Here is a 21,006-nt window from a genome sequence, read left to right on the forward strand (position 1 = left end):
ATTTGAAGCTTTTACTTAAAGGTATTCTATTCCCAGTGGCTTCCCTTGCCCAGAATAGAATTTAAATGCCACCGTAGAATTCTTAGGCTCTTTATCAAATTTTGAGATTTGAGAAGAATTTTTAAAAGATGTGTTCAGGGAATTCTTGGAGTTAAGCATTTGAATCTTCCTCCTGTAACTTAAGTAGGGGATGTATTTGGTCTCAGCAGAGGATACTGATTTTTTGACAGGAAAAATTTTTAGATAAAACATAGTAAAGTAACATAGTTCTTCAGCACTGAATGTTTACAGTATGTTCTTTGGAACACTTAATTTTTTATATTAGTGAAATTGTACTTAATTCTTAGAAAACAGTGATTTAAAGTACTGAAGTGAGGAAATTAAAACTATTATATTTTGAGACAGAAGACTTGGGTTCTAGTTCCATTTTACTTAGTATTTTAAGTAACTGTGACTTCTGGCAAGCGATCAGAAATGAGGTAAAGGTTTTCCTCTCCAGGTTAAAAAAAATAGCACCCAGCTTGTGGTCCTCCTGAACAAACTGCCGAGGGATATTAGGGGGTGTGGAGGAGGAGTGGCAGATGGGTGTAAAAATAATCACTTTTTCTTAAATATTGGGCCATGCCTCTCACTAAGTGGGCGATGGTTCCCAGAGAGAAAAAAAATAAGAGTCTAGTGTGTCTGCTTTATTCTTTCCAAAATACCCTATCATTTAAGTCTCTTCTCCCTTGAGGTAAATGAAGGAAATAATTAAAGATCTGGTGGAAATACTGATGGAAGTGAAAGTAGTATTTTTTATCTTTTTAATAAACCATCTGTAATTAAATAAAATCAGAGTTGTGTTTTTAAATTGTGTACATCTTTTTCTTTCAAAAATGAAGGAGTTCCTTTCTTTTTTCTATATAATTTGAAAAGTGAAGCATGTTTGTTATTAAAAAATAAGAGGGAACGTTTTTTAATTCCATGAACCAGGAACTTCTGGGGACATATGCTTTCTTCTCTGTGTGTATATATACATGTGTATAAAAACTACGTATGTATATGTTTTACATCAAAAGTGGGATTATATGTTACTGTTTTTAACTTGTTCAGTAATAGCTCAAGGAAATGTTTCTGTGTCAGTTTGGAAATGCGTATGTGTTATATCGCATGGTTTTTGTTTTTTTTTTTTTTTGGATGTTCCCTCATTTATAAGTAATCCTCTATCCATGGATACTTGGGTGGTTTTTAGCCTTTTCCTACTGTCAGCAGTGCTGTGATTTCTGTCTTTGCCCACTTGCTGCTTCCTTAGCCAGATTCCTAGAAGTGCAAATGATGAGTCAGTAGGTCTGTGTATGTGTTGAACTAGTGTCATGTGTCTCACTTTTTCAGTTTTAAGTAATATTTGAGAAAAACCTTAGCTATATTTCTTTTTATTTTTCCTTTATTGGTCAACTGAGTTAAATACTTAAGTATGGTAGTGAGGAAGTCATTAAGCCATTTAAGTGTTAACTTTATCAAAAAAGTGTTGGCAGAGTTTTCCCATGTGTCCAGTACATTGGTGTTCATATTGGGTAAGACCTAAAGCTTTGTAGTTCGTAACTGCCAATAAAAGGTGTGGGGGGTGGGGAGACTGAAAGATTTTATATGTAAAGAGATAAAGGTAGAAAGTAGATTTTTTATTCAGACCTCGACATTGAAAACTTTATGGATAAAATTTTTAATTTAGTATTACTGCCACTAGATTATTTTCATTGTCTTTAATCTGTGCCTTATAGGATGATTGTTCGATGCTTAGAGAAGCCTTAATTTGTGGTTCCTCAACAGTAGCACTATAACATTTTGGGTTAGGTGATTCTTTGTTGTGGGATGCCGTCCTGTGTCATAGGATGTAGAGTACTGTACCTAGCCTCTACATGTTACATGTCAGTAGCACACTTCCCCTCTCCCTACTTGTGACAGCCCAGAATGTCTCCCAACATTTGCCAAATTGTCTTTGTTCTGGGGAGTGTGCAAATAGAGTCACTGCACTGACTGTTTTGCCTGGAGTTGTGAATCACAGAAAGCTGTTGCAGCTGCAGCTTCCTTAGTTCCTGTGATGCTGCTGCCATTTTTTCCCCCAGAGCTTACAAGTGTTGGAAGAAGTATCAGCTTTAATTTTCATCTGAATACATTTGCTTGATATTCTTTCACTGTAGCCATACAGAACTGAGAGTGATTTTTCTGATGTCCAGGAAATAAAAGTTTTTGGTAATCAAGTGACAGGATTGGTGGGAATTGGACATGGTATTATTTCTGTTTTATCTGTCCCTAAAAGTTTCTATTGTAGCAGTGTTCTTTTCCGAAAGAACTTGTAGAACAAAATTTCTTAAGTTTCTCGTGCATGCAAATTGGTAGTTTACCGATGAGTTAATATCATGCAACAGATGTTTGTATTCTGCTGTGTTAGCTCAATCTGTTTGTTCATTTTTTCTGTTAAGAGTAATATATGTGTAATTTATAACATTGAATTTCATTTATTAAGTCAAGACTTTGTGTTTTGTTGTAACTGAAGCTTTTTGGCAGTATCCAGTACATTTTGTTCAGTGTGTAACATGTAGGAGTTGGGCACTGAAGGTTTGGAAACTGACTTGTAGCTTAAGCATACTTCCTTCTTTGTGCTGTCTTGGTCTCTAGACTCAGAGGACCCATGAATGAAAAAACTAAAGTACTCAACAGGGAGGGAATCCTTTGGTAATATTATTATTATTACATATGTGCTTTCAGAGTTGTTTAATTTTTAGATACTGATTAGACTATGACAATTTTGGCTAGAGATTTTTTTGATCAGTATACATTTTATGATTATTGAAAATTTTCTTACACTCTTTTTGGAAGCAGAAGTACTTCTGAGGATTAAGTATTTCTGTGACTTTAAATTGGAAGAGGACGTTTGTAGTACAAATGGTAATAGCAAGTAGATTTTTCTGACTGTGCTGCCGGATGTAGGCCTTCTATTTTCAGACAGCATTATCTATAACTTGAGTTTATAACTAACTGGTATTGTTAGCATTATCAAAAATATGAACTGATTTACTTACTGAATGCACAGTTCATCATAAATTCAGCCATCCCAGAATGAGGTCATGTAAGCCTTAGCACAAACTATTTTAGAGGCCACTAATAGCTACTTTAGTATTCAGAAAAATCAGGCTAATATAGCTAATATTCCTTTGCAGTTGAACCACTGTGGATAATTCAGTTATATTAGAACCCATGGCCCATATTTTAAAAGAACGGACTATTTGCCTTTCATATTTTCAAATATTTTAAAATTTCTCATTTGAGTAAAATGTTGTAACTCCGTATATTGATTCATTTTTTCAATGTTTTGTTTGAACTGTGGTGTGGTTCTAAAGAATCCCCCTAAACTAGTAGCCCACTTGAAATCTGAATATAGATTACTTAGAGTTGAGCTAAAAATCCTCTTTCAGTATTTGGATATTTCTATGCTGATGGTAAAACTGCAGATACTAACTGGGCTTGCAGTTTTATAACAAGATACAAGTATGTTGCTGAATTAGCTGATGTTAAAGACAGGATTCTAACGTAATCTTTTTTCTTCCCCCTTCCGTCATTCCAACATCTCTTTTTTCGAACTGTGAACTAAAGTGGAAGACAAGCATTCCAGTGATGCCAGTAGTTTGCTCCCACAGAATATTTTGTCTCAGACAAGCAGACACAATGACAGAGACTACAGACTGCCAAGAGCAGAGACTCACAGTAGTTCTACGCCAGTACAGCACCCCATCAAACCAGTGGTTCATCCAACTGCTACCCCAAGCACTCTTCCTTCTAGTCCATTTACGCTACAGTCTGAGCACCAGCCAAAGAAATCATTTGATGCTAATGGAGCATCTACTTTATCAAAACTGCCTACACCCACATCTTCTGTCCCTGCACAGAAAACAGAAAGAAAAGGTATGCCATTATTACCAGATGCTGCACGTTGAACTATAGTTTCTGAGTTTTTGATTATATTACATTATCTCCATTAGATTGAATAAGACTCTTAATTATAAATTCTTTTTAAAAGTCTCTTAGAGTGTTTACTGCATAGCTTTAGGTCTAGAGTTAGCCATATTTAGATTTTTTTCTTCAAATTTTTAATTACGAAGCCTTAGAACTATTTTTTGCCTTTGACACTTTGAAGTCAAGTGCTTAATTTATAACAGTAATGGCTTAACTAACTTAGACTGTCCCTTCATATTTGTATAAAGTGATTTTTGGTTTTTGTGATAATTGTCATGATGGTTTAGTTTAGATATTGTCTCAGTTTTCTGTTAATTAAAAATTTGATATGAATAGAGACATTTTAAAACTTGTTATTTCTGCATAACATGCAACTATTGGTTTCAGTTTGTGAATTAGAAAACTGTGTCCTGGGCCACAAGATAGAGTCTTAATGTCTGAATTAGAACTTAAATCTGAAGGGAAGTTAACTTTGTAACTCAAATTGTGTTTATCCAGCTCAGTGCTGATAATGGTAGCTTGTTAAGAGAGAGAAAAATTGTGGCAACAACTCCTTTAGAAGGTAACACATAACAAGCAGAGTGATGAGATAAGTGTATTTGCACAGACCACTCACAATTCTAAACTTAACAGATTATAATGTGTTTTAAGAAATTAAGGAAATTAAAAGGCAATAAGTAAATAAATTATGGGCAGACCTATTAGACTAATTAGCAGATTAGCATCAGTAAATATTGAGAAACTTTTAAATGTCGTGTGGGTTCAGGAGATGCTACAGGGATCTAATGAGTCTTTAAGCTTTTAATCTATTGTCTGATTCATTATTTCACATTGATTTAATTTGCTGACAAAGGGTTCTCATAATTAGATTTCTTTTGCTTCTACATTTCCTTTTATGCATGTTATTTGGATTTTGTCTGTAGTCCTCATGACATTATTAAGCCACATACTTTTATTGTATAGGGCTTACTGCATTATAAACAGGTTGTTCCAAATGTTGTCAGATTCTCCTAAGACGGTTTGTACCAAAATCCATATGCGTAAGTCATATTTACCCTGATGCAGAATTTAATTAGTACTATAAAGAGAATTCTGGAGAGATGAAATCTGAAAAATGCAGTAATTGTTAATATGGTAGTACTTTCTAAAGGACAGTAAGGGTTCTTCAGTTCTTAAAGTTTTAATTATTTGGTCACAGAAATTTTATTTTAAAATCCTGGTCAGTTAAAAAAAATCTGATGGCCTTTAAAAAGTCTTTATCTCATTTCATCTCTTGTTCATTTAACTCTTAGCTCTTACCTCCTAATTTGAAATTTTTTTGCTTGGCTTCTGGGACAGTGCTAGCCTTCAATTTCCTATTTCTCTTTTCTCCCCTTAAATACCAGTATTTTTCAGCCTTTTACTGTGTTTTGTTCTTTTTTTCTTGCTCAGTGTGTTCCCTTTTGCCTGGGCAGTCTTGTCTACAAGAGTGACCCCCAAATCTTAATTTCTAACTCTTGCGTTATATCTGCTTCCTTTCTGTAAGCACTTGGTGTGTCCTAGATTCCTCCCTTTCCCCACAACTTATTTTCAGGTTCTCAGTAAGTAACTACACTATCCTCCCAACTCTTTCTTGTTCTTCAACATTTGTCCCTACCTGCCTATCAACAAATGCTAGATTCTGCCTTCTGTATCTTATGTATATATATCCTTTCTCTGGTTATTGCCACTACCATTATTGAAACTCGGGACATCTCTTTTGAAATAACCTTCTAATAACTGCTCTGCTTCCTTCTACCCAGACTATTCACTTATGGTGGTATCATTATAAAATACAGATTGGATTGTGTGTTTTCCTTCTAATAGTTTTCCATTATCCACAGGATAAAGTCCATACTACTTAGTGAGGTTATAGCAAGTACTTGACAGTCTTGTTGCAGCCTGACTAGCTTGATCTCCAACATTCCACTCTTCCATTCCTTATATTCATCCTTTGCAAACTTATACATTTCTTAGGGCATGTTCTATTCTTGGTTTGAGCCTTTGCTGAAAAGGAGGACATGTTCTGTCTTCCATGCTGTTGAACTCAGTACTCTTTCTTTAAGAGCCAGCTTTAATGTCCTTGGGTTCTCAGTGTCAGTTAACCTCTCCCAGTCTGTGTTTCCTAAACCCTGGTGCATATATTTGTTTATTATAGCACTTACCACATTATAACTTTAGTTCATATAATTAAAGTGTTTAGGGTTAGGTGTTAATTACATGTTGAACTTGGTTCACCTTCTGCCCTCTCCCTCCATGCTTCAAGCACCATTCCTGACAAACTTTTTAAGTACCATTAAAAATTAACTGTACCAGGCTTGGTGCTAAGTGTTTACTGTATATTTTAGTTTATTTCTTAAAACAACATTGTAAGGGAAGGTGGTGTATCTCTTAGATAAGAACCTGAACATTGCCACTGCTTAAGTACATTTTGTCAGAGGCACCTTCTCCAAAATTCATGTTATCTTCGTAAAACTGTAGGTAATGAAAGATACAAATCTATATTTATTTGGACTCCCAATAATTCAGAATTCCTAACAAATGATAGATGAGTCAATTTCAGCTCTACAAAGCATGTTTGCTAATGTGACAAACTTTATAACTTCTTTATATAATAATTTTAAACTTAAACAGGAAAAAACTTGATTACCTTGTGATTGTTGAAATAGGGAAAATTGTATAACCTTTCCAAGTCCTCCTTACACATACGAATGAAAGCAGTATTATTTTTTTAAATGTATAACAATTTGGATCTTTTCAGATTGTCTAAATTGTGAAGTGTCCATTAATTTGAAAAACATTTTTTTCCTCAATGGAGACATTCGTGTTACTCAAGTTAAGCCTTCTATTGACTCTTCTCATCAATATAATGATTTCCTTGTTTGATTTTTTCCTTAACAGATAATTTATATTATAAAGGTTGATGGTTGGGTAAGATCAGACTCTTCAGACTTTTGGTTGTAAGTGGTAATAGTATAGCTAAGCTCTATCTGGGGGTGTCGGTGGTAGGGTGCTGTAATAAATAATATGAGAACGAGATCTTTGTTACTGTGTACCATTGCTCTATCCCTAGTTCTTGACAAAGTAATAGGCAGTCAGTACTTGTTGTAGGTGGATAATAACTGAAAGAATGGTAATGAGTGTGTTAAGGGTTGGGGAAGCACCTGCAGTGGTCATGGTTTTAAAAATGTATTTGGAGAAAAAGAAGAGTATTGCATTTGTTGTGAATCTAATTAAAGGATATCAGCAATAGATTTAGATCTGTTTAATACCATTCTGCCTTTAAAGAAAAAGAACCTAAGAAATTCAGTCTGTGCTTGTTTGAAGAGAGTGTGGAGAATTTGAAGCTCTGGTTTTGTAGGGAACAATCCTGACGTTAGGTAGGGTGAAACAAGGTCAGGTATCTTCTTTTAGATCTGTATTTGTTGTTAGAGTAACATTTGAACATCTATTGGCAAGATTACTGTCTTGGACAACCATAAAACAAAGTAGTTAGAGAGTGATGTGCTTACAAACCTAAAACTTGATTTTTATCAGTTGGCATCCTGTTAACCATTCTTTATTCTTTTTTTTTTTTTTTTTTTTAAAGAGAGGGAGTATGAGCGGAGGGGGGTGGGGAGAGAATATCTCTAGACTTCCTGCATAGCTCAGAGCATGACAAGGCGCTTGATCTCATGAACATGAGATCATGACCTGAGCCAGAACCGGAGTCGGGAAGCTCAACTGACTGAGGCATCCAAGCAGCTCTGCCTCCCCCTCTTCCTCCATTGACCATTCTAAATTGTTATTACTCTACCTTCTCTTCCATATTCATGAAATGACAAAATAGGCAGGAGACCATTACTTTAGCCAAATAACTGCCAGCAAGTTTCTTACTTAGTAATTTAGAGTTATGATTTATTAGCATAGATAAACTTGAAAAGTAAAGCAAAATAGCCAAAGAAACAGACCTATTCAGTGACTTATGCTAATCTTCTGAGGGCTAGCATGTATCTAAATATTTTAGTGGTTACATAGTTCCACAGTCTAATGGGAGGGGGGATTAGTCAGTCATTCATTAACATGAGGTGTGAGTTAATCACTTGGAGCCCTTTTCTGTTTTAATGGTGTCTGTAGACTTGAATGAACCTGAAGACTTGGTGTGCATTAAGGCAGTAGCCTTTTATAGCCATGCAGGTCATCAACTAGCTCTAGTGGGCTATGTTTAGCCCTCCCTCCATTGCTTTGCTTTAGGATTACTAACTATTCATGAAAATTAGGAAACCTGGCCACAGACTTAGTGACTCAAATTTTGTTGAATTACGGAATACATTAGTGGAAGAATTTAGTCTGTTTTAGTCAGTAAGTTTAAAACTATGTTAGCCTAGGGGCGCCTGGGTGGCACAGCGGTTAAGCGTCTGCCTTCGGCTCAGGGCGTGATCCCGGCGTTATGGGATCGAGCCCCACATCAGGCTCTTCCACTATGAGCCTGCTTCTTCCTCTCCCACTCCCCCTGCTTGTGTTCCCTCTCTCGCTGGCTGTCTCTATCTCTGTCAAATAAATTAAAAAAAAACAAAAACAAAAAACTATGTTAGCCTAAGATGGCACACTTTGAATAATGAGACAGGGGAGATAGCTGTGATAAAAGAATATTAGAAAATACTGTTTATAATTTGAGGGGTAAGGGAGGGGTTTTTAAATCAAGACCCAGAATGCATTTGCCTTTAAAAAAATGTTGATAGATTTGAACACATAAGACATTTAAAACTCTTTGACAGAGATAAGGTTTGAAAAGGACACATCTCAGATTGGGAGAATATAACTTGTAACAGATATAACAGTACGTTAAGGATACATTAAGACTACACCAAAACAATAGGAAAAAGACAACCCAGTAGAAAAATGAGCAACAGATAAGAATAAGCAGTTACAGAAGAGGATATTTAAGATTGCCAGCCTTGGTTTACAGTTATAAAAATGAACTCAAAATGGATTAAAGACCTAAACTTAGAAGCTAAAATTCTAAAACTCTCAGAAGAAAACAGGTAAAAATTTTCATAATGTTGGATTTGGTTGTCCTTTCTTAGATGTGACACAAAAAGCACAGGCAACAAAGGAAAAAGTAGATGAACTGGACTTCATCAAAATTAAGAAACTTTTGTGCATCAGAGGGCACTCCAGAGTGAAAAGACAACCCACAGAATGGGAGGAAGTAAATTGTAAATCATGTATCTAATAAAGGATTAATATCCAGATATATGAAATCCTATAACGGAACAATTAAATGAAACAGCCTAGTTAAAAAATGGGTGAAGGACTTGAATAGACATGTTCTCCAAGGCCAAGGCAGTAAGCACATGAAAAGGCGTTTAACATTAGGGAAAGCAAATCAAGACTACAGTAAAATAACATTTCACACCCTTAGGATGACTGTTGCAAAAACAGCAATGAAAATAAGCGTTTTTGAGGATGCTTTGCATCTCTCGTACATTGCTGGCCGGAGTGCAAAATGATGCAGCGCCTATGGAATACAGTTTAGCGGTTCCTCGAAGAATGAAACATAGAATTACCATAACATTAAGCAATTCTGTGCTTAGGTATATAACCAAAAGAACTGAAAGTCAGGAAATCAAACAGGTACACTGATGTTTGTACCAGTGTTATTTACAATAGCCCAAAGGTGGAAACAGTCCCAGTGTCCATCAGCTGAGGGACAATAAATAAATAAATAAAACCTGTTAGATAGACGTGTAATATTACTCAGCCTTTAAAAGGAATGAGATTCTGACACATGCTGCTGCAACATAGTGAACCTTGAAGACCATAGTATAAGTGAAGTAAGCCAGACACAAAAGGACAAATTTGATTCCACTTAATATGCAGTACTTAGAATGGGCAGATTCATAGAGACAGAAAGTAGAATAGTGGCGACTAGGGAGTGGGATGATGAGGAGCCCTTGTTTAAATGGTTATAGAATTTCTGTTTGGAGAGATGAAAAAATTTTGGAGATGGGTGTAGTAGTGATGTTTGTACAATAATGTGTAAATACTTAAACTGCCCCTGAGTTGTAAACCAAGAAATGGTTAAATGGTGAGTTTTATGTTATATGTATTTTAACAGGGTAAAAAATTTCAAGAGAGAGATTATTAATGTATACTGGAAATTAAGATTAAAATAAGATTTTTCACCCTTAAGATTAGTGACCACTATCAGTTGAATATGGGGAAGCACAATTGGTGGGACTAAGTTGGTTATTGCAAGAATCACTTTAATAAAATCTGTTAAAAGTTGCAAAATACGTTTATTCTTTGTATGTATTATCAAAGATTGCCTTGGTTGAACAAAAAGCAATTTGCAAAAGTACATCTTAATATATTTTACAGGAGCCCCATATTTAGTACCTTTGTAAAGGTTCTGGGTGGATATATGATTTAACATATTCATGAATTATCAAATTAAAAATAAATGAAAGGGGGCGCCTGGGTGGCACAGCGGTTAAGCGTCTGCCTTCGGCTCAGGGCGTGATCCCGGCGTTATGGGTTCCAGCCCCACATCAGGCTCCTCTGCTATGAGCCTGCTTCTTCCTCTCCCACTCCCCCTGCTTGTGTACCCTCTCTCGCTGGCTGTCTCTATCTCTGTCGAATAAATAAATAAAATCTTTAAAAAAAATAAATAAAAAATAAAAATAAAAATAAATGAAAGTCACAGATTATAAACCAAGTGCTGTCACCTAGCTGCCTTATTACAGTTTTTTTCCTACTACATTTGAATACTTTACTTTGTAACTTCTCTGTGTAATCTTCAGTGTAACACTACTACTACAAAATATAACAAAACAGACTGCCCTTGTTGCATCAGTGGTTTGAGCTTTGTTCACATGTGTCTTTGAATATTATTATAGCAGCTCTCTAAGCATCAGAGGAAATTATTAGAAATGCAGTATCGTACGTTTTATTAAGTGCAGTATCTTTTTAGATCTTGTAGATCTAAAAGGAATTATTTGTCATAGCAGAAAAATGTAGGTCAGAAATAGATTTTGACTTTGGTTTATGCTCTTGGATACTTTGAATGGGTGCTTAGAATTAGAAGAGGCGAATATTACTTTAAACCTTAACACGGGTATAGTAACAGATTTCTATGTGATTTATATGGGACATTTAGTCTTTGGTATGCTACGCCCCCTACTGGTAAGCATTGGAAATGTAAATGAATAATACATATTTACAAGCATAAAGGGAAAAAGTTTTGTCAAAGCATATATACAAAAAAAATCAGAGGATAACATATTTTAAAGCTCATATTAAAGAGTTGGTTAGAGGTCTGTAAGTCTTAGAAATGTCAGATGAGAAAGTGACTTAGTTTGTTTAGTTTAAAATGGGTTAGGTAAGAGACTGAAAAAATGCTCGAAGGAAGCTAGGTTTTTTTAATGCTTGGGAAAGTAAATGAGACTGGAGGATGATATTCTTTAAAAGTGGAAGAGCCTATAGAAATGGTTTTGTAATACAAAATACTACATTTATTCCCTTATGTACATTTAAGTGTCTTTATTTCCAAAGATCCAAGTTTTTATTTATGTTTGATACAAGTTTGTATAAGCACATTAGCAAGTATTATTAGCCTTACTTCCTAACAGAATCCAGGTTGAAAGTTTTCAGATAAATAGAATTGTTAATTAAAATTAAATATCTATATAGAGAAAAAGTATATTTGATGACTTTTTATTCCAAATAGTTCTGTTTCTTTTCTGTGTGTTTTTTTAAAAGAAGAGTTTTAGTATTTTATATGATTATTTAAAATAAAAGCCTACAGAAGTTAAATTTATCTCTAAGACTGTGTACAGTTACTCACCTTTATGAAAATAGCATAAAGTAAGCTGTTAATTGTCTGTTTTGTCAGTTAATTATCTGTTATTTATGGGTGGAGACCATAGGCCTTCCTCCCCATTGTCGTAAGTTCTAAACCTGGAGGTTAAGAGGGAGAGGACATGTACTTGAACCTGGGCCTTTATTGCAGAGTGAGGCACCCATTCAACAAGTACATGTTGATGCCGTCTTGGTGCCAAGACCTGTTTTGTACCAGGGCCACAGAGGTAAATCAGCAAAATTCCTTTCCTGAAGAAGTTCAAGTTCTAATGGAAGGGAAAGATGATAAACTATATAATAGTAGATGCTGGGCAAAAAAATTGATCTCTGTTAGGGCCCTCAGAACGTAGGGGAAAGGTAGCCGACCAATACCTTTCTTTTGTAGTATTTAAAATTTATTTTTAAAGGTTTTGTTTATTTATTTGACAAAGACAGCGAGAGAGGGAACACAAGGGGAGTGTGAGAGAGAGAAGCAGGCTTCCTGCCGAGCAGGGAGCCCGATGCGGGGCTCGATCCCAGGACCCTGGTCCTGGGATCATGATCTGAGCCGAAGGCAGACGCTTAACGGCTGAGCCACCCAGGCACCCCTCTTGTAGTATTTTAATGCTGAAACTTAAAACTGCCTTTTAGCATTTTATATTTATATTACTAAACTCAGTACGTTGTTCTCAGTTATACATGTAGATGGAGGTAAGTAATAGGTAAAATCTTTAACATGTAACATGCTTTGGAAGGGCATTTGTATGGATGTGTCTTTTAGGGAGACGAGGTGAGTGGAGCCATTATTTAAGATAGTGTGGAAATACTTATACGAAGAATCTAAAAAAAACAAAACCAAGCTTACAGATACAGAGCACAAATTGGTGGTTGCCGAGGGAGAAATGAGTGAAGGAAGTCAGAAGGTACAAACTTCAGTTATACAATAAAGCATGGGGATATGATAATGCAGTGTGGCAGCTATGTGGTTAATAATACTGTTTGCATATTTGAAAGTTGCAAAGAGAATAAATCTTGAAAGTTCTCATCACAAGAAAACGAATTGTGTAACTATGTTTGGTGATCATTTCTTTGTATATTCAGATAACAGTGCTGAACACCTGAAACTAATAAAATGATGTGTGTCAGTTACATACACCTCAATAAGAAACTAGCATGCTGAGGGGCGCCTGGGTGGCACAGCGGTTAAGCGTCTGCCTTCGGCTCAGGGCGTGATCCCGGCGTTATGGGATCGAGCCCCACATCAGGCTCCTCCACTATGAGCCTGCTTCTTCCTCTCCCACTCTCCCTGCTTGTGTTCCCTCTCTCACTGGCTGTCTCTCTCTGTCGAATAAATAAATAAAATCTTAAAAAAAAAAAAAAAAAAGAAACTAGCATGCTGAAGACCTGCCTTGGAAAAATGACTTAGCACTTTCCTGTCTTGCATCTTATCCTTACTTCCACTCCTGTATGTTTCTGCTACGCTGCTTTATTTTATTTTGGTTTCCTTTGATTTTTAAAGTTAAAAGCAACCTTGGAAGCTCTCTAAACTCTTTTTTCAAAAATCATCAAGGGAATCAGAATCACCCATAGAATCCTTACAAGTTCAACATACGCTTGGGCTTCCCCAGGTTCATTAGGAGTGGAGCCCAGGTATCTGTTATTTTGTTTTGTTTTGTCTGTAGATGATTCTGATACGCATTCTGTTGAAAACTAATACTCAAAATCAAACCTTTTAATAGAAAAATTCTGACCTTTAGGTAAAGATGTTAGCTGTTCAAGAGTCTCATAGTAAGTAGTATCAACTGGTTCATCAATGATCTTCTCTCACAGAACTTCAAAAGAAACTTCTCCTTAGGGGGTGCCTGGGTAGCGCAGTCCTTATGTGTCTGCCTTCGGCTCAGGGCGTGCTCCCAGCGGTCTGGGATTGAGCTCCACACCAGGCTCTTCCGCTGGGAGCCTGCTTCTTCTCTCCCACTCCCCTGCTGTGTTCCCTCTCTCTCTGGCTGTCTCTGTCAAATAAATAAATAAAATCTTAAAAAAAAAAAAAGAAAGAAAGAAACTTCTCCTTAGGGAAAATAAACTTATTAAAAGTGAGAGTTAAGGATATTTAGTTTTGTTACTTTATTTCTTCATAGTGATAAGTATTAGTTTTCTATTTTGGGGTGTTTCCTTTTCTTGGATTGAAGGGCAGCACTGAAGAGTTTTTAAGCTGTGCTAATTTTTCAAATCCGTGAGTAGATTTAGCAGCATCAGAATACATTTGAAAACAGTTATACCTTCTCCAACTCCTATCATTAAAAACAGAAGAAAGCCACAGTAAAAGTAACAAAAAGAGTACTGATTTGATTGTTCATGCAGAAAGTAAAGATACAGAACGTGTTTCATTTTAAACATTAATGAGGAATGCCCCTAAGCTGTATATCCCCTAAGCTGACCCTTAAGGAATATGATCCTGGAGAAAACTGCTGCTCTCGTCTATAATTACCCCATAAAATACAATAACTGACAGGTTTACACAGGGAAGCTCTTACTTCATTCAAGTTTCTGTATACTTGTCTGTGAATCCAAAACAGCAAAGTTGAACATACCAGCAGTCTGCCAGACTAAATAACCCTCCTTTAAAATGCATGCCTTACAAAAATTCATATGTCTTACACTTTGAGTTTTGATCATAGTTGATGAACATAGCCATGAAATAATTTTAAAGCAGCTGTGAGGTCCATACTTCAGAGATTTGTTCCCCCCCTAGTTCTCCTATTACAGTGATGGTATAAAAACACTGATAGAGGAGTCCCTTTTTAGTAAGCTTGCTGGTAATTCGCAGCTTCTTTGGGGACGTGAAGATTAATGAATGTTTAGTTCTTAGAATTGGAAATGAGGCTTTACAGTTATTAGGTAGCAGTGTAATATTCAAATGCAGTGTTCCTGGAACTTTTATACATAATAATAGCAGTCTTAATTCAGGTTATATCATGTATATATGAACTTGAAAATCTTCAAGAAATGGGGTGTATGGGAAATTAAAGATTCTTTAACAAATCTTCCTATTTAGTCTTTGGGCCAGTATTGTAAGAATACGTATGAACATCTTGAATAGTGGAATCTTAAAGTTTTTACCCAGAGGTTCTCTGTTTCTCTTTTTTTCTTCCATTAAAGTTACTGTATTAGTAAAATTCCATGGTGTGAAAATAGTTAGTGTTCATCTTTCTGTTGGTAGACATTTAGCTTGTTTCTAGTTTTGTGCTAAAGTAAAAACAAGTATAGTAGTATTATAAAAATTGTTGAATGTTTCTCCCAATTTATATACGTCATAGTTTCTCTAAGGTTTAGGGGAATTACTGCGGGTCATCAAGCGTGTGCATCTCAAATTTCTTAGATAATGCCAAATTGTTCTGCCGTGTGGTTATATCAATTTAGTCTCCACCAGAAATGTGAAGTTCCTGTTACACCTTTTCAATTTTTAATATTGTCAGATTTTTAAAATTTTTGTCATTCTGGTGAGTGTAAAAGGATATCCTGTTGATTTAAATTTGCATTTTCCTGATTATCAGTGAAGTTGATCATCTTTTGTGTTTTTTAAAATCATTCCGGTTTCTTCTGTAAAATGTCTTTATTTCATGTCTGTTAGGTAGGTTGTCTTTTCTGATTTATAGTTCCTTAAAGTACTTTGGTTATCAGTGCTTTAAATGTTTGCTTTTTGTAATTTTCTGGCATCTAGATGTCAAAGATACTTTCCTGATTTCATCTATTAGTTGTAAAGACTTTAAACATATATACGGAAGTTTAATCTACCTTAAATTGGTTTTGTTTTAAATGTAAGTTTTTATACTGGCAAGACACATTTCACTAGCTGTGTTTTTTTTCTTCATGAATTTCATGGCTATAGTAGCCCTTACCTTTTTCAAATAAGTTAATAGAATAACTTGTCAAATGCTGCCAAAAACACTGTTGGGGTTTTGAATAACAATTGCATTGACTCTATATTCATAATTTTGCAACAACAGCTTTCAGATAATGGTAATTTTCCAAGCATGTTTCATACTTTTTTTGGGGGGGGTTGTGTTAAAATACTCAGTAAAGGGTATTATGGGTGGGGTTGCTATTTAAAAGGATCCTTTTTAGTGCCGATTATTTTTAAAGCTACAAATAGAGCTAGTTGCTTTATATATTTAATTAGAAAAGGGAAGTATATAATCTGGAAACTCAGTTGTTAAGTGTAAAAATACAAAGTCAGAGTCTCATTCATCTGATCCCCTTAGCCCATTCTGGAGGTGTTCACCATGGTGCCAATCCTGATTTGTTTTCAGGCCATTGTCATATTTGGGAGGATTGTCATTGTGGTAATAAACATTTCCACTTTAAGTTCAGGAGAATTGTATTGTCCCTTTATCCTAATAGAAGCTTATTTGAACGTGTACTTAATACATAACTGTGTTTGAGACAGCATTACTAGTAAACAGAACATGGTACTTTTAAAATCAGACACGAATATGGTTGAATCACTGCTTTAACCAGGTTTGGTGATTTCAAGCAAGTTACATAATCTTTCTTGTTCAGAGAACTTTTCTCACCTATGAAATTGGGATATAAAAATGCCTACCTCATTATTCTAATCAGGCAAATATTTACTAAGCCCCCTCTGTGCTACCTTGGAAAGATTAAATGAGGTTACTTGAGTTAGGTGTTTGGCACATGAAAGTTGCTTTTTTGATGTTGGTTCTAGTTTCCTCTATTCAAGTGTTTTTTTTTCAGCCTTGTTATCTCCTTGTTACTTAGAGTCTACACCAGGAGACAAATCTGTATCACATTCTTGCACAACTCCTTCCACATCTTCTGCCTCTGGACTGAATCCGACATCTGCACCTCCAACATCTGCTTCAGCAATCCCTGTTTCTCCTGTTCCACAGTCACCAATACCTCCATTACTTCAGGACCCAAACCTTCTTAGACAGCTGCTTCCTGCTTTGCAAGCCACGCTGCAACTTAATAATTCTAATGTGGACATATCCAAAATAAATGAAGGTAAATTTTCATAGTGACAATTTTTTTAATTTGCATTGTGCAGAATTCTGTAATTAGTAAAATCCCCAGTTTAGGAACGGTCTTTGTTTCATTTTAAAATTCCCATTTGAGCTTCATTCTTTCGAATTTATATCCCCCATGGCTTAAGGCCTTTGGTATTGTAGTTGAGTTAGCAGTACTTGGATTTTTCTGTATCTTTTCCAAGATTTGATAGTACTTGGTAGTTACTGGAGCTGTTCTGTCTGCTTAACGTGTGTGGTAAAAAAAAATTTTTTAAGTAAAAACAAAAGAGTATTTCCCAAAACTGTATAAAAACACTTGAATTCTAGCATATTTCAAAAAACCTCTTGTATACATGGGTAAATAATTATTTAGAGTATTAAAAACAGGCTACTAGAAGTAGGAATTCAGGTAGTTCCTTAGAATACTTGAAAAAAAACTTGAGATGGGAGGTAATGGATAACATTTTTCTGGTTTTCCTAGTTAATCGCATTGCTGATTCCAACTTTGCTTTTTCAGTATGCTACTACATTACTTAACGTAGCTACCTCAAAGAGGTCTGAATAAAAGTGGATGTAGTTTTAATTCAGAAACCAAACAGTCCTAAGAGCTTTGCAAAATTTCCTGTTTAGAATAGTCGATTTTGACTTGTGTACGTTGTCACATAATATATTTAACAGTAGTGTTAAGTGCTTCAGTTCTTCCTTTATCTTAAAAATGGAGCTATTTCAGGCTAGTTGGTCAATAATTTTCTGTTTTTATTATTGTACTTTTCTGCATTTTTATTTTATTCTTTAGGATAACTGTGCCATTCTCCTATTTGATAGGTGCATGTTTTACTAGGGGAAGTGGGGCTTTTAAACAGTTTGAAATGATAGCATAAGAAAATGTCAGTAATAGAAGATCTTGTTCTCTGAATATACATGATGTTCTTAAATTACCTAGCTTTTTAACGTTTGTTTTTAAAAGATTGTTGGAGTGGGTGTTCTTGTAGGGTTTGAGTGGCCAGCTTGTCTAATAAAGCATTTGCATGAAATAGCTACCATTTACCCAGTTAATTTTATGTAACCTACTAAGCCTTTTAGCTATTGATGACTAGGTTTCTGGCATAATCAGAAGTTCCAGTGAGCACTGTTTATTGTTTTTAAAAGGTCTCAGGAGTTTCTTAAATTGAACGCCTGAATTTTAGTGCAAAGGAAACCACTGTTTTCCTTTACTGTAAATCCATTAAATTTCTTTTCCTCTGCCTCAGATCATTTCCTATCTCTAGACCCATTTTTATTACTCTTATCTTCTAGATTTCTGTTTTGAGAGTTCCAGTTTGAAACACTGCTGTTTTCTCTGGGTTTTTTTTTTGTTTTTTTTTTTTTTTGAGTTTTCAAGTTGTTACTAATGCCATAATATGCCTCTGTGTTTTTATTTTAATTTAAGATATGTTTTTAGTTCTTACAGCAGCTGTGACACAAGCCTCATTGCAGTCTATAATTCATAAGTTTCTTACTGCTGGACCATCTGCTTTCAACATAACTTCTTTGATTTCTCAAGCTGCTCAGCTCTCTACACAAGGTATTCATTTTTTTAGGTATCACTAGAATTGTATATTGATTTGGAGGGGGATTCATAGCAAATTTTTTTTAGTCTTTGAAGAGATTAGTTATAATGATTTGATGTTTGATTTTAACACTAGTATATAGGTTTTTTTTTTTTTTTGAGATGGGGCAGGCATTGACATTTATCTTGCAGTATTGCCATTAAATCTGTAATATATATTTAATTCAGACTTTGTCAATGAAATATTTTACTCCAAAGCTGAATGTAAACTGGTATGTTCTCAATCTTTGTGAAACATAGAATATATTTTAAGAGTTGAAGTTTGGTTCAGGTTTGATGTTTGATGGATTTTGACCAGAGGATACAGAAATGCTCAAGTCCTTTCTTGAATGAGCTATTTCTCTTTTCTGTGGAAGCAGCCAATGAAAAGAGATATACATAGGAACAAAGGAGAAATGAAAGGGTCACTTTGACTTGTCTCCCAGCCCCAACTCAGAAAACTGATAAACTGAGTAGAAACACTTGTTCTAAAATTGAAATATAATAGGGAAAAAGACTTAAACAACCCTCTGGTTAGCCTCCTGAGGTAGGACATAAAGGCCTAACTATAGAATAAGAAAGAAATGAGAATGGTGAGGATGCCTTCCATGTGAGAATAGGTTCAGGCTTACCTTCTTGCTTTAGCCTAAGAAAGGGGGGGGGGCACACATTGGTGTGCTTCGTTCTAATCCACAGCTCATTTAGTACGTGTGGCCCCAGTGAGTATTTCAGATTCTTACTTTCTCATAAGTGTTCTCTTTGGGGTTAAGGTAGCATATGGAGAGATGAAAAGACCTCTGTACATATATTATAGAAGTTTTGGTTTATTTGAAATTAATTGCTTCACTTTTTCACAGCCCCGCCATCTAATCAGTCTCCAATGTCTTTAACTTCTGATGCATCATCCCCAAGATCGTATGTGTCTCCAAGAATAAGCACACCTCAGACTAACACAGTCCCTATCAAACCTTTGATTAGTACTCCTCCTGTTTCATCACAGCCAAAGGTATGTTGCCTTTGAGGGAAATTTGAAAAAGAAAGCACTCACTTTTGGAAAAACAAGCTTAATGTTTTAGAATCTGTATTGTAGAAAAAGCCCTCTTTGAGAATGTAGTAGTGGTGGAGTGAGTGATGGGTGGGATAGATGTAGGTTAGATTCTCAGTAAATTGAGGGGCCAGAGGAGGGAATTGCATCCACTACTTTTTTGTATTATTATTAAAGATTGTAATTTATGTGAGAGAGAGAAAAAGCATGAGCAGAGTTGGGGGGTGATAGAGGGACAAGCAGACTCCCCACTGAGCGAGGACCCTGACGTGGGCTCGATACCAGGACCTGGAGAATGTGACCTGAGCTGAAGTCAGACACTTAACTGACTGAGCCACCCAGGTGTCCCATCATCTGTGCTACTTTTACACGCTGATTGTTTTCTCCTCCTGGCTTTGGGATTTGTGACATGGAGTGTGGGATAAAGGAGGGTATACTAATTGTCTTCATATTTGTAGAATTTTTTAGCTCTAAAAGATATGAGAGAACAGGTTTTCCAGTGGCTTTTCCTCCCATAGTTTTATTTTAGAAATGAGTCCGTTTCTGTGCTAAGAGCTTTATATGTATTGTACTTAACTTCACATCATGAGAATCAACTACTGCTTGTTTCATTTAATAGATAAGAAAATGAAGCCTTCAGTTAAATCTAGTTTTTGTGGTGGAGTCACAATTTGAGGCCTCGGTCTTTCTGAACACAGAACCCATTTTACTAAGCTGTACTACCTGTTTATCCAAGCATAATCTTGCATGCATGGCTCCCCAGAGCACAGTTAAAGATTGTTCTCCTTGTCTCTTCTCATTGGACTATAAACAGGACCTTAACAATGCTGCACCCAGATTTTGTACTACATCATTTGAGTCTTGCCCACAAATTCGTAAGCAAATCCCAGTTATACTCATTCTTTGCTTTGTAGTCCTCCTACCAGCAAAACATTAAAAGATTTGGAAGTTGGTATATGCACAAGTTGCAATTGTTTTTTTCTTAATCGTAAATTTAGGAAATTCTTTTTAGTAAAAAAATGGGCTATTTGAATCCTTTATGCCAAAGTTTTTTTTTTTTAAGATTTTATTTTTAAGCTGTTTCTACTCAATGTGGGGCTCAAACTCACAACCCCGAGATCAAGAGTTGAACGCTCTACCTACTGACCCAGCCAGGTGTTCTGCTAAACAGAAGCCTAAAAATAAAAATGCATTGAAACATAACTTGAAATTGATGGTAGGCCAGCTTTTAGGTCTTCCTGTTGGCTCATCCCTTCCCTATTTAAATCATTTATCTAAGCATGTTTTAGGGTCAGTCTGGATTAATTTTTTTTTTAATTTTGTGTTAAAAATATTAGTTTATTACGCAGTTTCTTACTGTTTGCCTGCATTTTGGTGAGAGGAATAAAAATGTGAGTTTCAGCAATGGAGACCTTATTACTAGAGCTTAAAAAACTCATCATCAGGGTATATCTTAAGAGTACGATAAATGATGACTTAAAGTGAAGTAAGTGGTAGTGTTTTACAGTCTTTTATAAAAT

The 21,006-nt window shown here is 35.5% G+C and overlaps 1 protein-coding gene across 1 annotated transcript in view; it reads left to right on the forward strand.

Annotated features, from left to right (window-relative positions):
* Window positions 1-21,006, forward strand: part of WAC (WW domain containing adaptor with coiled-coil) — an 81,174-nt gene that overhangs the window by 53,585 nt on the left and 6,583 nt on the right. The window contains 4 exon segments of the mRNA XM_034644205.1: window positions 3,631-3,939; window positions 16,606-16,851; window positions 18,295-18,417; window positions 19,299-19,447. Coding sequence (XP_034500096.1) covers window positions 3,631-3,939; window positions 16,606-16,851; window positions 18,295-18,417; window positions 19,299-19,447 — 827 coding nt within the window.

Source organism: Ailuropoda melanoleuca, chromosome 15 (genome assembly GCF_002007445.2).
Source record: "Ailuropoda melanoleuca isolate Jingjing chromosome 15, ASM200744v2, whole genome shotgun sequence".
NCBI lineage: Eukaryota > Metazoa > Chordata > Mammalia > Carnivora > Ursidae > Ailuropoda > Ailuropoda melanoleuca.